Consider the following 18,300-nt stretch of genomic DNA (forward strand, 5'->3'; position numbering starts at 1 on the left):
AGAGAAAAAGAAAGAGAGAAAAAATAAGTGACCTGCCAATGTTACAAATGAGGTATCAAAATATTCCCATCTGACCGTAATTAAATGCCTAAAACCCCCAAAGCTTACAGGGGGTCCGCCCCGAACCCCAATAAGGGCCCTAAGGCGGCCCCTGGATGCTCATCTGACCGTAATACCTAAAACCCCCAAGCTTCGGGGGGCTCTGCCCCCTGGACCCCACCAAGGGCCCTAAGGCGGCCCCTGGGTGCTCACCTCACCGTAGTTAAATATTAAAACCCCTGAGCTTCAATGGGGACCTGCTCCCTGGACTCTCCGCCAATTAGTGACCTGCCAGTATCACAAATGAGGTATCTAAATATGCTTATCTGACCGTAATTTAATGCCTAAAAACCCTGAGCTTCCGGGGGCTCAGCCCTTTGACCCCCCTGCTGAGGCTCAGGCCCTGGACCCCACGCCAATTTATGCTCTACCTGATCGTTAATACTCCACTTTAAAAAACGTTCTGCGGGGGCTGCTGAAGAGTGGTGGTGAAGCAGATTTTTCTTTTCCCCCCCCTCCCAAACGTTTTTGCTCATTACGTCACTGCCCCTGGAAGGTGAGCCCCCTTGGAGTGTTTGCCCCCCCCCCCCATCCCAAACTGCTTCTGGCGCGCCTGTCTGTGATCAATTGACATCAATTTTCCATGGGATTTTAAAATGATTCATAAAGAATAATTTGATAAATTAATCTCTCAAATGGTCTTAAGAATTAAATCGATAAAACATTTTTCATAATCGTTTTGACATAAATTTGTCATGGGTGTTTTATAGCGATTTGTAGAGAATAATTTAATATTCATTTAGTCTCAAATCTATAAGGCCTACATTCTACTAAAATTGGGCTTTAGCTTTCGTTCAACTGAGGTATAAGCTTTCCTTTGTTAAAAGTGATCTTAGACACAGGGTCGGATTTAACTGAATTAGTAGAAATAACTTTGTCTTTACAATTGTTTTGACGTAAATTTGATATGGGCTTAATAGTGATTGGTAGTATGAGTATAATTCTGGTTAATCATCCTCTCGAATTGTCTTATAGATGAAATCAATAAAACTTGAAACTCGAGTTTTGCCTGATGGCGAGTATGCTTTGCCACAGACAGTTTCCCAGCTAGTGATGCCATAGATAGTCCAGCGACCGTTTACCTCCTGTACTTGTGGACCCCCAACATCACCCTAAATAGAGACAAAAAGCGAATGAGTGATGACAAATACATGTCCTGTTTGAAGTTATATCATAGTTCCATATACCATTACACAGCAGATTTGTTTGCCTTCTGGGTTTGCTTTTGTTACTGGCTATGAGTACAGCAAAGTGACCACCAAATGAAACTCTTTCATTTGAAGAAGTTCACACAAATTACAAAATGATGATAACATGGGCCTGAAATGGTGAGGGGATTACATATCTCAGTGGTGCCAGGAGACTGGGTTCTTCTGAAGGGGTGGGGGTAGGAGCATACAAAAGGAAAATAAATTTGAGCCTCAACAAGGAAGATTTTTGTTCTATATCCATATCGATGCTGCATTCTTTCATTTGGTGCTGTATTCTACTACAGACATGGCGTGGTATGTATTTTATATTAAAGAAACATGGATGGATCGAATCATCAGTTCGGTCATGTAGATTTTTTTTTCTTCTTTTAACACCACAAACTCTAAGTTCTGATCCCCATAAATTGCATTTGATATAAATTTGTATTACATATTTGTCATGGGCTGTTATTTAAATGCTCTAATATTTTTCAGTATAACTTAAGTCAGAAATATTAATCTTTATCTGAAAATAAGACCGGGCTGGAGTGAAAAGCGACTTCATGCCAATCCACCAGAGCTATGCTGCTTTAATAACAATGGATGTAGACTATTGAAAATAACATAAGAAAAGATTGAAAAAAAAACATATATGTTTTATGAAAAAAAGTATAACTTACAGTGCAAGTATCCTGGTATCCAGTATCGTACATAGTACAGAACATTGATGGCAAAACATGGAAACCTGTCAGAGATCTCTGACATATGTTGTTTGGTATCACAGGTGCTCTGGCCTTCTGCAGATTACGAGTTATGGGCCCTTCACAAACAAATGAAAGAAAACTGGTTGAAATATGTAATTGAATGAAGCATAGATGGTAATACAGTGCGTCCCAGAAAAAACGAAACCGAGAATTATCAATGTTTTATCATAACTTAGTCACATTTATAATTAATAAATGACACATATTTGGAAAACTTAGATCCTCCTCTTCCATTTGAGGCAACTCATATGATGCATATTTCACGCATGAGTGATTAAAATGAATTTGAAGAAAGGAAAACAAAAAGTCATTTGGCGGAAGGTTTCTGAATTTCAAAGAGAAAATCACATTTCTAGAAAGTTGAGTTTTTGCCCTTTCATATGACACCTCAACCAGCAGGAAAAATGAGCAAGGAATGACAAAGTTCTGTTTGTTTAAAGTAGTGCTTGCATTTCCATAATTTTATCAAACAAATTCGTTTTCACTGGCTGCCTGCCGTAGCAATAAGCAGAATGGACAAAAGACTTAACTCCGCTTCGTACACAATCAGCCGTAGACGAAATACTTCATGCATGGATGATTGTCAACGAAACGGAGTTAATTCTTTTGTTAATTCCATTGGTTGCTACGGCAGGCAGCCAGTGAAAACGAATTTGTTAAATGAAATTATGGAAATGCAAGCACTACTTTAAACAAACAGAACTTTGTTATTCCTAGCTCATTTTTCCTAACTAAGGTGTCATATGAAAGGGCAAAAACTCAACTTTCTAGAAATGTGATTTCCTCTTTGAAATTCAGATATCGTCCGCCAAATTGCTTTTTGGTTTCCTCTCTTCAAATTCATTTTAATCACTCATGCCTCAAATATGCATTATATGAGTTGCGTCAAATGAAAGAGGAGGATCTAAGCTTTCCAAACATGTGTCATTTATCAATTATAATTGTGATTAAATTATAATAAAACATCGATAAATCTCGGTTTCGTTTTTTCTAGGACGCACTGTACAGATAAAAGAAATCAAATAATGGAAGAACTCAAGATGGAGTACGATTTCGTCTCCAATATGCCTCTGTTATGATCATGGTTTGAATTATTCTAGAAATATCATAAGAATAAAAAGCCTATACTTACATGTTAATTAATCTTTATGACTTTTGACCTGACAATCCCAAAATATGATTGCTTGTCTCCATACGGTAATGCAGACAACTTCAATGCAAATGTTAAGTTCCCAGCTAAAACAGCTTTGAATTAGCTTACATGGTGATAACAAGGTTATTTAATTGCATGTTTACTAGATGACTTGATAACCTTGACCTTCTTAACCCATGACTTCTGAATTTTCAAATCCCGTTTTGTTTGATATAGCACCAACCCAGATCCAGTAGCCAATGCATGGTTAACCCAAAATCCAATCATATTGTCTCACTATATACCAAGTTTGAAATTCATACCTCTAAAGGCTTGTTCAGATATGGCGTAGTTAAATCATTTTATTAACACTGTCATCATATTAAAGGTGCCATGATATTCCAATCCCCCCATTTATCCCTCCAGGCTTTGAAGGGCAATCCAACATTTGTAATATGTTCATTTGTATGAAAGCGAAAAATAATGGAAACAAAATGGAGGCCAATAATAAGAGTTATGAATCTTAATTAATGAGATAAGTGAATCTATGTGAATTGGTCAGTGCATTTTGAGGTTGCCATGGACAACTAAACCCTCCCATTTGTAGTGTACACAAATATCATTGAGAAGTGCGTTCTCCCTTTGGCAAAACTAAACATATATTATGGATAGCATATTATTATAGGTCCTCTGAAGAGAAAAGACCGTAATGAGTCATATATTTTGAAAAATTGACATGTTAGTCATTTTATGAGTTGAAACAAAAATGGAAAGTTGTCTGGGACTTATAGATTCAGCCAATTTGAAGTTCCCACATATATGTAGTGATTAAAACTTCCCAAAATTACATTAAACTGTTTTCATTTTTATCTGTGATATGAACAACATATCTAAGTAAGTTGTAGAAAGTGTGATTATAATCCTACCACGCATCTCGCCAAAGCTTCCCCATCCTGTAAACGTGACATAGGAACCCACTTCAGGAAGATGATCCCCTGGAGGGGGCAGACATACGGGCTGGACAGCATCCGTGAAATTGAGCGGAGTTGATAGCTTGAGGAGAGCAATATCATATCCAAGTGAAAATGAGTCAAACAGCGGGTGTTTAAATATCTCAGATACTTCATGGACCTGCCCTGCTGTATCATGAGTAAGCGTTCCTGCTTGAATTTGAAATGGAGAGTCCCAGTAGAAGTCTTCCCTGCACAAAGAAAAACAAACATGATTCAAGGAAAAATGTTCTCAAGAGCAACTGTATACCTATTATTGTGCCTTTCAAAAATCATGTTCTGATTATAATAATAATTGGATTTATATAGCACCTTTTCCAGAGGATATAAGGTGCTATCCCTTAATTAATAGTCAATCAACAAATTAAGAAGAAGGTCACAACATATTAGGTAACGTGGTCGAACACTAGGCCCAGATCTCTAATTGTAGAAGAATTGGGGATCAGTGGAAAAGGGATGGTCATTGAGCCAATTCAAATGGTTTTTTTCCGAGGGTCGAATATAATGGTAAAATATTATCTGCATATACATGATAATAAACTGAATGCAGACTTATGATTTAATGCTTGCATCGAATGTGGTATATAAATAACTGTGGCTCCATTATAGACCAAATTCCAGTAGTCGGTCACTAGAAAAGGATCCCTTTATATGAACCCTATGCTTTGACCTGTTGCTAGGAACACGGAAAGAACATTATCGTGTAGACTGAATTTGTTGGCAAGCCTGACAAAATTGTGTTGTCCACAATGTCAAACGCAGATGAAAGGTCGACAAGCATTAGTAAGAACACAGCTTGTCTGTTATCAAGGGCACAAAGGATGTCATTCTGAAGACAACTGAGTACTGTCTCAATATATACTATGTGCAACTCTGCACAGGGGCGTCACTAGACCTTTTTCAGTGGGAGGCCACCAATTACAAACAAAACTAGCCACCAATTACCGACAAATGTCCCAATGTCTACAAATTTGATGCTGTAAGCCCGGCGGGCCAAAGGCTAAATTATTTTTCCTATGAACTATCTGGGCGAGTTTTGATCTCACTGGTTTTGTACCCATCACTACAGATGACACTACAAATCATGTACACTGTACAACCATAATACCCGTTGAACACGACTGTGTCAGCTAGTGACTGGCAAGAAATCTTGGAGATAGAATATGTGAGAGTGTTGTACAAAAAGTAAGAGTGAAATTGAAAAGTACGAACATTGTTCTGGGTTAATTGCTTTCACAGGCTCAATATCAATGCAGGTATTAACACAATCAAAATGGCATCTATATATAGGCATCATTTGTCTGATCACTTGTCTAACATGTACAATAATTGTCAATTGGCCGAATACAGTGCAAACAATGCAACAAGTTACTGATCCATGTTCGAATCTAAACTGGTGCATGTACAAAGTGGCTTTGTAAGCTCATTTGGGGTAAGTGGTTAACATGCACAAAGCAAATGTTGCCTAGAGTGCAACGGTAAAAAAAAAAAACGCTGTTATAGCTTACACGCAGTGTGCTGCAGTGAGGATCCAATCATTGGCAATGATACTTGCACCACATATAAATCGAACACCGTTCGCGTAGAGGGCAACTTGCCATGGGGCTTCTCCCAGGATGGTAACCTCTGATCCGTGTGTGACACGATGTACGTCCAGGGCAGGGCGCAACCCACACTCTTCTGGGAAAACTTTGAAAGAAAGCAATGCAAAAGGAGGTTATTTTGTGAATGACATACAGGAAAGAAGACCTACACACACCATCAAAATATATTGAGCAATTTTTTTTTATTAATTTATAACATGATCTCATTATGACATTTTATCCTTTTCACTTTAATATCATTGAACTATTATAATTATGTTAATGTACATTTCATAAAGTTATTTCATGTTTTCTTGGATTTTACTGTGAATATGACATTTGTCTTCAGACTTTCGCCACGTCTGTTTTTTGTTGTTTACAATTACAAATTGAATTTAATGGAAATTTCTTTATGTCAAATGAATATGAACATTAATCTTCATATAGTGGTCATATATAGTACCATTCTCTTGGTCCACTTTGCAGAAGGGGCCTGTTTTGTGAAGGGCATAATGCTTGTTAATGCGGTATCACGGGACTATGAAAAATTGTAATGATATCTCACTCTTTGTGAATTACATCGCAGTATTGATCATATGAGAAGGGTATGTTCTCATTTTCCAAATGTACCCGAAGGAAAAGGTATATAGCTCTTTTCGAATCAAATAACTTTGTCACATATGCATGCATATCTCTCCATGCCCTTCAAAAATTTCCAATGAAAAGTTCACATCAATTCTACAAACAATTGTAAATGTCCAAAGTCCCATATTACACCATTTACTACATAGTCATCCAATCAGGATGCCTTCTAAATTTGTCTTCAAAAGTGTAACAGCATTACTAGTATTCAGTATAGCATTTTAAAGAACATGAATTTTTATGACTTACGAGGCCGAGGGCAATTACTTTCATCATTTCCATCAATGCACTGTTTCTCTCCATCACAAATACCATTACTGCTGATGTTCACACGGCCCTCACTGCACAGAAGTGGGCCTCCTATTATCATAGAAACATGAAAAGAATTGCTATACACATCTTATCATTAAAGTTCATAAGCAAAAAGATACAAGCAAACTTTACAGAAGATTATTTTCCTTATGTCCTTATGCTTAAGTAAAAAATTATGCCTCCGCTAATCAGTTCATTGGCCATGCAATCGGTTCTTGAGATAACGCGATCACGAGAATGGGACGTACAATGTACGGACGGACGGACAACCCGAAAACATAATGCCTCTGGCTACTTCGTAACGGAGGCATAAAAGGCATGAAACTGTTTCCTATTCATTTCTTTTTCCATTTTATCATTCCAACATGTGGAAATAGTTTTCCATAATATTTGCAGATAAATAAAACTGTGTATACGTTTTGAACATGTATAAAATACAAACATATATTGTCATAATAGTAATAATAACAAACTAACAACTACCAGTATACAACATTAAACCAGAACGTCAATGACCTAGTGCTCATCCGCATCTCGCAACAACAAATACCGTAAATTTTATGTGGTACACTTTTGAACTGGTCAAAAAATAAAAATTTGATGCCCTGGAAGGGACATAATTTCATTTAGCTGTACAAGATTAAATAGAAACTAAAGGAAATGGAATGAAAATTGGTTGAAAAATATATAGTTTTATGACAAGCAGGACTCGAACTTAGTAAGAGATAAAACATACTCACCTTTTATTATGATAAGAAAAGGACAGAGGTATAAATAGTCAGTAAATTGTCAACAGAAAAATATGGCAAAATAACAATTTTGTAAGGGGAAAAAATGAGTTAGTGTGAGAAAATTGTTAAAATATTTAAACAAATTGAAGAATTAGGAGGTAACAAGAGAATGAAAACAATGCATGCATAATACTGATGAATTAAAACAAAATTAAATATTGTGATCTTTCAGCCATTTTGCACTCAGGTGTGTTGGATGTTGTGCTTGCCTTGAGTGCAAGATGTTGCCAACCACCGCAACTTGGAGGCCGATCACACATCCTATTATTCACAAGAATTGTATCCAAAGCTCATTGCGAAATATCTGCCATAGAATGTAACATCCCATACAATTTGAGAAGGGCTATTTGATGAAATGCTACTCCCTTTGAGAGAAAACAATAAGAGAACAGAGTTTTTTGAAGAAGAGGAGTTAGTGAGTAAAAATCTTTTATGGCAAATTGAATACTCTTTATAACCGAAACAATAAAAAAGCATGCATAAAGTGGAAGAGAACACAAAACACTGTGACCCTTCAGCCACTTTGCACCGAGTATTTACATATAGTTGTAATATTCTTTCAAGTGCAAAATGTTGCCCGGCACCCGCGACATGGAGGCGGATCACAAATCATATTATTCACAGGAGTTCTTGTTTCCTAATAAGACTTCACACTTCATACAAGAATAATGTAAGGACATTGCTTATTATTTTAATTAATGGAGAAAAATTTCAAAATTATGCGTAGAGGTATAGTGTACCAAAGTTAGCTCTATGATATAAAGCAAATCAAATCAAAATCGATCGAAATATGAAGGAGAAGAAGCATTTTTTGGAAAAAAATTGCATAAAGTACCATAAATAATCAATGGAGCAAAATCTCAAAATTCTGTGTAGAAGTTTAGTGTTCCAAAGTTAGCTCTACCAGATAAAGCAAACCAAATCAAAATCGGTCGAGAAATGAAGAAGCATTTTTTGTGATTTCGAATAAATTTGCATAAATTAGCATAGATAATGAATTTCACGATTCTGTGTAGAAGTTTTAAATCCCCCTCCTAGCCCTACCATATGAAACAATCAGAATCAAAATCAGTTGAAAAATAACGAAGAAGCATTTTGAAAACTGTGGACGGACCGGATGAGCTAAAAATAGTAGAACTGACAAACAAATTAGGGCTCTTTAGCAGCAAACTACACGCTTTCAAATGCTGAATTTCCTTTTTGTGTATGAATGAAATAATAATGGCTTCTTGTATGAAAAATTTCATCAGCACAATCACAAAGACTTTTGAAAAATCAAAAGCCATGCCGAGTCTTAGCATTTACTATGAATATATATATATATATATATATATATAATTCACATTTGACATTTCGTCGCTGTTTTCACGAAGTGACGGTAGTGAAAAAAAATTGCATTCACTTTGCGTTACGATTTTCCTCACTACCGTCACTTCGTGAAAACAAGGACGATTTATGGGATATATACTATATATACTAAAATTATCAAACCTTCAGTTGACTTTCGAAAGTCTTTGCTATCATATCAATTTTGAATACAATGGCATAACTTTGAGGCTAATTCTTACTCTAAATACTTACCAGTAAAGTCATAAGGTGCAACTGAGAGTTCGAATGTTGCATTCGTGGATTCATATGAGTGTAGGCGAACCCACAATGCTTCTGATATAAAATACAAATTCGACTGTGGTGAGTAAAAGATCATGGCCCGTGTTTCAGGAAGGCTATCATCCATTCCTAGTCCTATAACCAATGAGCTCATCTGGCCCAATAGAAGCACGAGGACATTGACGAAGTAACCGTTGTACAAGCCTTTTTCCTTTGTGATCCGCCATGTAACATCACGAGTGTAAATAGAGTAGGCCAGTGGGTATGTCAGTGTAATAGAAGTCGCAATTGAGAATTTAATATCTATGGAAGAAATAAGAGACAGTCATACATTTTGTGATGGGCTCCATGGGGGGAGGGACTTGTCTCATACAATTTTGACAGGAGGACCAGGGGCAGATCCAGGATTTTTTAACGTCATGGGGTCCATGAAAATTTTGAACATTAAGATGCTCTACGGTACATTCTGAGGCATTCTGAAAGAATGAACTGAACATTTATTCAGGTATTAAAAATAAATAAATTGGAAGGTAGAAGGGGGAGGGGCGTGTCCCCCACGCGCCAACTGGATCCACCCCTGAGGGCAGCTAGGAAACATACTAGTTTTCACTTCAGATTTTTGCTGTAAAATGTGGAAATATATCCTATAAAACTATTATCACATATTGATTTTACGTACTAATCCAATCAATTGAATTATAAGTGATCATTATCCATTGTAGGTCAGTATACGTCAGGATTTGATATTAGTATACCGGTAGACAATTTAAGGGGGAGTCTACCCTGATATTAAGTCGGTTTTAATCGAAGGAGGAAAATGAGAGAAACAGGTCAGTTAAAGTTTGAGCAAAAATTGATTAAAAAGAAGAAAGTTTGAAATTTGCATGTTTGTAGATATTTACATAAGAAACAAGATGGTATAATTAGTTTTTTCCTAATATGCAAATTTTTCTCATTATAGCGTAATTCATCATAAAAAATGCTAATTTTATGCATTTTACAGAAAACTCTACATATTTGTGAAGAATGTTAAAAATGTATTTGCTAAATGTTTCCTTCATCTCAAATTCATGATTACATTATTTTCATGAAATTTGAAAATGCATAGGTTAATTTGCATAAATTATGAATATGCATTCTTGAATATCAAATCTGGAAATATACAGGGAACTAGAATTACAAAAATTGTCAGACTCCACTTTTTGAATGTTAATCGGAAACTCATTATTCATATGAAACTTTTCTAACACAAAATAGTTAATTTGATGTAATTAATAATGATAATTTATGCAAATTTGATGCGATTTTCAAATATTTATTTTCTTTTGTATTTTACTGTTTTTTTTTTATTTCTTATTATATCTATTGTTTTATTTCTAATGTATTCTTTTGTTCTGGAATACATCAAGTTACTTTGAGAAAACCTACAAAATCAATTTGATATCAATTCATATCTCCCACTTAGGAAGAAACACATCTAAACCTGTATTCACATTTCTGCTTGTACATGAATATATGCAATTATAGCATACTTTTGATGACATGCGCATACTAATTGTTACATAACACCTTAAAGGTATATCGATTTCAACGAAAATGGTATCAAAATGTGCGTAAGACTTGAGGGAAAATAATTAGAAATGACAATTCAAAATTCCAAGCAGTTGTGGCGCAATATCCGAAAATGTTGAGGGGGGTTTCCCAGGCCCCCCCCCCCCCCAGTACAGTAAGGGTTAAAGGGGGTGCAGCAGGGCAAATGCTGGTAAACGCCATCTATGACGTCTTTTGGACAACTGCACATAAAGAAATGGACTTGATTCGGTTTTGCGTATGTTGCACCCACATGAATACTGTGTTCACGTCGTCCTTAGTCGTATTAGGGACTTTTTGATTTGCACGTCGACAGCTTTGACTGTAACGTGTGATGTCATTTTAAGGCACCGCGCATGCATCACGTCGTCTCAGTCGGCGATCGAGAATGCGTCAACCTTGATTTTCCTAAATCTAGTACGGTACTAGTATATACCGCGTGTGCATAAAATATACAGTTACTCAGGTAGACAAAGGAACATCCCTTCCCTGCTATTATGTAAAAATGTGTAGAACAGATGTCACATGCATAATTACCTGTTCTACATATTTTTACATAATAGCAGTGAAGGGATGTTACACAGCAATAGGCCAGTTTCGTAATGTAACCAAATTTAATGCATACGTGTTTGTGAAGTGCCTCAATACAAATTATTTCATTCACCTGATAAGAATAATAGTATTTCAATAGTCATAATGCAACTGCATACATTAAGTGTTGCTAGGTAGGTCAAGCCATAACGTTTGTCCAACCTGGCAACAACTAATGTATGCAGTTCAGATTCTGTCTATTGAAATACTATTATTCTTATGAGGTGAATAAAATAATTTGTATTGAGGCACTTTACAAAGACTTATGCCTTAAATTTGGTTACATTACGAAAGTGGCCTATTGTTGAGGATAGAATGAGGGACTGTATATTTTGTCCTCTTTCTTTGTTCGTCACTTCCTGCATGCATGTATATCGTCGATCTGAAAGATTTCTAATTGTAGTCAACATGGCAGTTGAGTACGTTGACACGCATGATCAGTCGGCGTTCGTCGTGTTCTCGTCCACTCAATCTAAAAGTCCCTATTATACCTGATTGGCCCAAAGTCAGGCCACAGGAAAGACAAATAGTCTTGTCATGCTACATCCCCTTTAATCGGAAAGTTCATTCTATTTCATCTTTGGGTGTCCCATACATCCCATAGAATCGTGAATTATGACGTAATGAATTGCAGTGACTTGACCTTAGAAGAACTTTGCATTTGTAAATATTATTATCTTGTCTTTATAAGCCAGTTTCGTAATGTAACCAAATTTAATGCATACGTCTTTGTGAAGTGCCTCAATACAAATTATTTCATTCACCTGATAAGAATAATAGTATTTCAATAGTCAGAATGCAACTGCATATATTAAGTGTTGCTAGGTAGGTCAAGCCATAATGTTTGTCCAACCTGGCAACAACTTAATATATGCAGTTGCATTCTGACTATTGAAATACTATTATTCTTATCAGGTGAATGAAATAATTTGTATTGAGGCACTTCACAAAGACGTATGCATTAAATTTGGTTACATTACGAAACTGGCTTATTGTGTGGCTTGAAGTCTATCCTTTTATTCAATTGTCACTCATTTCTTTAGTGACACTGTTACATTATCAGAGTGCCACACATACTTTCTCTGGCAAGCACATTCTAAACCGTATTGTATTGGGATGTGCAGTTATTCTGGCAAGCACATTCCACACCCTATGGCCCGAATTCACAAAGCAAGGTTTGTCCTCAGACCATGGTTTTCGTACGTCATATGACGCGTTTCAGGTTTGAGTTCAGACCTTGGTCTGAAATTACATTTCACACAGCAGGTTTGTCCTCAGACCATGGTTTATGAACGTCATCAGACCCGAAATTTACAGACTGCTCAGAGGGGAGGTTTGTAATTTCTCAAACCTGGTCTGAGAGCTATCAACCAATCAGGATGCAGCACTGCACGGAGATAATTTATGCTCAATTGATTTTATCCAAGTATTTCACCGCCTAAACAATCTGCGATAATATCTGGTCAGCCCGATTAGTGCAATTGAAATCTCTCAATCTCTCGATCCTTTCCTTAAAATCATATAAAACCTGTACATGTAGTCGAATCCATAGCTTTACTTTATTGACATTTCTATATGTGATATGCTTTATAACTTTCCAACCATGAAATGTTTAGTGTTTTCATATCCGATGGCCTCTCAATTTTGTTCTCCAATCAGTCCTATGTATGAACATTTGGGCTGTATCTATTATCTGACCTTAAAACAGACTACAATTCTTTGAATTCGTCTCGGGGAAAATTTACTTTTGTGACAGCCACCCAAATTAAAACAAATAGGCCTATATGATCTTGTCATTTGATTTTCTATTCAAGTACTGCTGACATTTAGAATGGATATGCCTAGAACAAAAAAGCACGTGGAAGATGTATGTTATACTGTGCATATTGCATGTATTGTATACATTATAATAGGGTTTATTGTGAATATCTGTAAGTATGGATACTTTCAATCCTTATTGTTCCTAAACAAAAAATATTATATCTCTGAAACTTTTATATGTTTAAGTGAACATGTCAGAGATTACATTTCATGAAAAATGTTGTCAAGGTCACGTGATCCACAAGGTCAATTTCAAGGTCAAATCTTAGGTCAAGAGGTCAAAGTACCCCAACATGTCCAAATTTTCAAAATGGCGGTAGATTTGGAATCCTTATTGAATACCCTTTCCAACAATACACATTTTGTGAAGATTGACCCATTAGGTCCTGAAATACAAGGGTTCAAAGGTAGGCCCGCCACCCCCATTTTTGAAAAAATCTCAAAATTTGGTGGGCCGTATCTCCCAAACCCCTTATCCGATTGACCTAAAAGTTTGGATTTGGTGCTGTGAGATCACACTCAACAAGTACACTAAGTTTCATCAAAATCAAAAATGGTCGGGTTAAAACCATTGAGTGATTTGACATGGAATGACCCACAAGGCAAAAAGTGACTACTATTCAGAAGCAGTTTTTCCAGTACTGCAGATTTCCAGGAGTTGTGGGTGCTGTTGATGGGACACATGTTTACATCAGGAGCCCTGGTGGGGCAAGATAGCCAGGTACTACTTCAATAGGAAGAACAGGTACTACGTCGATGTTCAGGCAAGAATAAATGAATACATCATGACTGGATCCGGCACGGCTTTCCCTTTAGGCCTTTATTTTTTAGGTTGCAAAATTTTCAGATTAGATATATATACACTCTCCAGTCTTGTGTTGTACATCCATGCTAATTCATTGGTGACCAATGCAAGATTTCTAGTGGCCAAATGAATATTAAAGTAATATTCCCGTACCGGTACTCATTTCACTGCCTTTGTACGCAGTTAAGATTATCCAATGAATAGTTAAACTTAAAAATCCTAACACTCAAAACTTGTTCCATCCTTCTATTGGCAATACGGAAATGACCTCTAGATTTCTGATAATTTTTTGATCGGATGGCCATGGCAATTGGGACACTGTTTTTGCCATTGATCAATGAAAGAACAAAACACAAAGAGAAGCATGTAAATTGATCAATGGCAATTACCACTTTTTTTTTAAACTATAGAAAAACAAACAGGTTCATTTAAAAAGATGAGTGCATGGGTACCCCCCCCCCCATACAAACAAAGCATTTGTTGTTGTTTAAGGCTCGAAATGTTTTGTTAACAGTGAGATTATTTTTGTTTACATTGTTATAAGATAAACAATGAAAAACATGAGTTAAAAATGAGGAAATACTTCATCAGTCAATATATATAGGGTAATTAGCATTTTCTTCCAATTTTTGTTCTATAAATAAATATTGAAAAAGAAATTATCAAATATTGAACTGCATTTGCATTAATTACCATGAATAAGAAGTGAAATTGATACATTTCACTAGGTATCACAGTCAAATTTTAAAAGTTTCTAAATTTCACTTGACTTCCCCTGCCCATTTCCTTTTTGAGCACATGAAAAGAAGAATTTTGATACCTCATTTCTCAAATTTGAATAAGTACTTTTAAAAATACGGCCAATTACATAAGAGACGAAATGGTCAAATTTTTTGTGTAATTAGGCTATAACTGACAATTAGCCATTTTTAAGGTGATATAATTTTGTAATTAATTGATGAATCACCTTTTTTTTTCCAAGAAATCTGTTCTCTGTATGGATTTCTACATGCCTATTTTTTTTCAGGTTCTTTTGATAATTTTTTTTTTTGGTGGAATTTTTCAAATAATTATATGAAGCCCATTTTGATGCATGTGACAAAATGGCTATTTTTGCGTCGCCGGAACAAGTTTTCATGGGTTTTGAAACATGGCTAGATTTAAGAGTGTCTATTAAAAGGGGCTGAATTTCGACATATCTGGGGTATATATATAGATTAATTATTTCTGTAAGTTTGGACCGTCAAATCCATTTAAATTAATTTTAAATGGCATTTGAAAATGGCTCTAAACTCTTCAAGAAGTCCAGGTAGACAAAGGAACATCCCTTCACTGCTATTGTGTAAAAATGTGTAGAACAGGTGTCACACGCATATTCACCTGTTCTACACATTTTTACATAATAGCAGTGAAGGGATGTTCCTTTGTCTACCTTCGGAACTGTATATTTTGTCCGCTTTCTTTGTCCGTCATTTTCATAGTGTCAGGGTACAGCTGTATTCATGGGATTTGCGCCCAAGCACCATCTCGCGGTCATTCTTATTATTTACATGATTGTATTCTCCAATAAATAAATAAATAAATAAAAAGTAAATTTTCTTTCTTCTCGTATCAAAATTGAATTAAAAGTATGTTTTTCTGATATAGACAAATTGTTTCAAACTTTTCACTCTGATTTTTCACGATCTTTTTTAAAACATACCCCCATCATTTTTTTTTTATGAAAATAAAGATTAAAGCGTATCTGCCATAGTTTACAGGAGGGATTAGACTGCCCTGCAAGGTCACTGGACAGGTGGTTATCTCATATCAACTCAGCTCTCAGTTAACATAAGAAAAAGAGGATCATGGGGGATCAATGGTCACCGATTAGGCATGGTTTGTTATATAGAGGGCGCAAGTAGCTACAAGTAGTGTAGTGGGCCTTTAAGATGTGCTTTTTCCAACCAGTGGATTTTTAAAACTCAAAGACAAATGGTGTTAAAGCGCATTGAGCCAAAACTAGCCATACGAATCGGCAATCAAATAAAAATGGGGACAAACGAAGTGACACGGTACGAATTAGAGGGTAAATCTCAAGCAACTGTGTCGTAAGTAATTGATGGATTTTGATGAAAATGACATGACATGAAAGACAGAATCCTGAGCTTTTTTATAATATTTATTTTTTTCCATGATATGAAAATCTTCCTTGATAAAGAGAGAATTGAGCTCTGCGTGTCCCCACTCGACGCAGCTCTTCTGTGATACCTAATTTCACAGCCAATCTGAAGTGTGAAATGAGTGAGTTTTCATAACTAATGAATGCCAACATGTTATTTCATATTGACAGGTTGTCTGTGATTATGCTGGGAAAATAACTAGTATCGTTGCAAGGTGGCCTGGACTGGTAGCAGCCACGATGCCAGAATCTTTTCTTAGTGTGCACTAAATTGACAGCTTATACATATGGCATATAGGGTAGGTAGCTTATTTCTTCATATGAAAACATTTGTTTATTCTTTTTCTTACTCAATCTTGTTTCCTTTTTTTGTATTTTGGCCAACATGTGATATGTAAATTATTAAGTTATTAATTCAAACGAGCTCATATGTGCTTTTAAATTTCAGTTCACAAATCACAATTAATGTTTTTGATATCTGGATGCAACTTGATTAGTTTGTTGTCAAGTGGAACCTCATAGTTTTTGTATTAGCGACACAGGATTGAATAATTCCTGATTATGTGTACAATACATGTTAGCCTTTTCTATAGTATTCCCCCCTTCCAAGAAAAAAAAATGAACAAGTTTGTTATAGGCAGAAATTGAATTTAGGCCCTCTGCGGCAGGTTAGAAGGTGGTAGCTAGGGAAACAAATTTGTAGTTGTTGGAAGAATGTAGGAAGGCCTACCAGTTTTCAACCTCCTTCATAAGCTTTATAAGCTCCATAACAGGCAGAAAGTGAACTCTATACTATGACCTCTGTTAATCATCGCTTGAATATGTTCATCGGAATTAAGTCTTCATGTGATTATGATATTATAACTATAATGGAAACAATTGGACATTTTCAGACTGAGTCAATTTGTGCTACACGAATGTCGGTATGTGGAACATGTGTGACGACAATCGCATCAAGATCATTGCAAGGGATGGCATAGGTATGTCATTAAGTATGTGTGCACATTAAATGAGCAGAGACTTGAAAGAGCGATGAAGAGAGCAAAGAAGAGCTGCATGTGGAGTGTTTGGAACGAGTAGCCTAGTCTAACAAAGTTAAGCAGTGACACTGTCAGACTGAAGTGATGAGTGATACCATAGACCTACCACCAGTGGTGGTAGGTCTATGGTGATACTAGTGATAGAAAGGTGTAAAATGAATTTCACAGTAGCAGACGACATAACCTACACAGTTACACTACAGTAGTAGTCTAGGACGAAGACTAGTCACTGTCTCTGTCAGATATTATTTGGACCCAACTACAAGTATTCCCACTGGGCCATATGGCAATATCATTAGTTGAAAACTGAGGCTTGCCTTTAGTTTATGAAGAATACTAGATTTAGAGTTATTGCTTCACTTCAGTTGAATTAAGTCAGTCATGAATAGTGCGACCTATGATCCAATATTTAGTGGTAATCTGGATGATGACCAGGGACTATTTGAATTTGGATTGGATCTGGAAGAAGCCAGAGGTACTACAGATGATGTTGGGAATGTACCACTAATAGAACCAAGTGATAGTATTTCAAATGTTAGTGCACCAAGATTTGCACCCAAGATGAAGAGTTATGGGTCACACTCGGTTGTCAGTGGGGCAAGCAACTGGAGTGCTGCATCTCGGGCTAAAGTCGAAGCACCAGCAAGCCATGCAGAACTTAAAGTAAAGGCAGAAGTTCTCAGAAAGAAATATTAACTAGAAAGTGAGATACAATTACTGCAGAGAAGGAAGGAGCAGTTAGAATTAGAAGCAGAAGTAGCTGCAGCAAGTGCAAGATTGGCAGCTATTCAACAGGTGGAAGCTTCACAATACCAAGGTTAAGGTCAAGTTCAAAGACAGTTTGCAAGTGAAACTTCACAAAGACAGCCAGGATACATTCCTCCTTCATCTGTAGCTCATGAGAGAACAACTCAACGTGCTGATAATGCACAAGGTGAGAATCAGCCAGTGTTTGACCTTTCCGCATATTTAATGCAACAAACTGATGTAATTCAAAGACAAAATGACCTCACCAAGGTTTTAGTGGAATGCCACCAAAGAGCATCATTGCCTCAGAGAACTTTGTCACCATTCAATGGAGACCCGTTGCAATACAATTCCTTTATGAGAGCATTTCACCATAGTGTTGAGGAGAAGAATTCAAATCCTAGAGACAAGTTA

General features: G+C 36.3%; 1 protein-coding gene across 1 annotated transcript; it reads right to left on the minus strand.

Annotated features, from left to right (window-relative positions):
- Positions 1 to 1,046: 1,046 nt before the first annotated feature.
- Positions 1,047 to 18,106, minus strand: LOC105439899 (transmembrane protease serine 3). Its single transcript, XM_030985194.1, has 5 exons — positions 17,953 to 18,106; positions 5,704 to 5,884; positions 4,112 to 4,386; positions 1,970 to 2,109; positions 1,047 to 1,211 (listed from the first exon to the last, which is right to left on the minus strand). Exons 1-5 carry the CDS (start codon positions 18,104 to 18,106, stop codon positions 1,047 to 1,049), a joined length of 915 nt encoding a protein of 304 aa, XP_030841054.1.
- Between the last annotated feature and the right edge of the window lie 194 nt (positions 18,107 to 18,300).

The sequence above is a fragment of the Strongylocentrotus purpuratus genome, unplaced genomic scaffold (assembly GCF_000002235.5).
Source record: "Strongylocentrotus purpuratus isolate Spur 01 unplaced genomic scaffold, Spur_5.0 spur5_scaffold_14, whole genome shotgun sequence".
In the NCBI taxonomy this organism is placed as follows: domain Eukaryota; kingdom Metazoa; phylum Echinodermata; class Echinoidea; order Camarodonta; family Strongylocentrotidae; genus Strongylocentrotus; species Strongylocentrotus purpuratus.

What these genes read in the sequence shown, in the direction of transcription:
- LOC105439899 (XM_030985194.1), bottom strand. Translation starts at nt 18,106, where the DNA reads ATGCGGAAAGGTCAAACACTGGCTGATTCTCACCTTGTGCATTATCAG. An exon ending in TGAACTTGACCTTAACCTTG is followed by an intron (nt 5,885 to 17,952) that starts GTATTGTGAAGC and finishes TTTCTTTCAAAG; the next exon opens with TTTTCCCAGAAGAGTGTGGG. An exon ending in GATACCAGGATACTTGCACT is followed by an intron (nt 1,212 to 1,969) that starts GTAAGTTATACT and finishes GTCTCTATTTAG; the next exon opens with GGTGATGTTGGGGGTCCACA.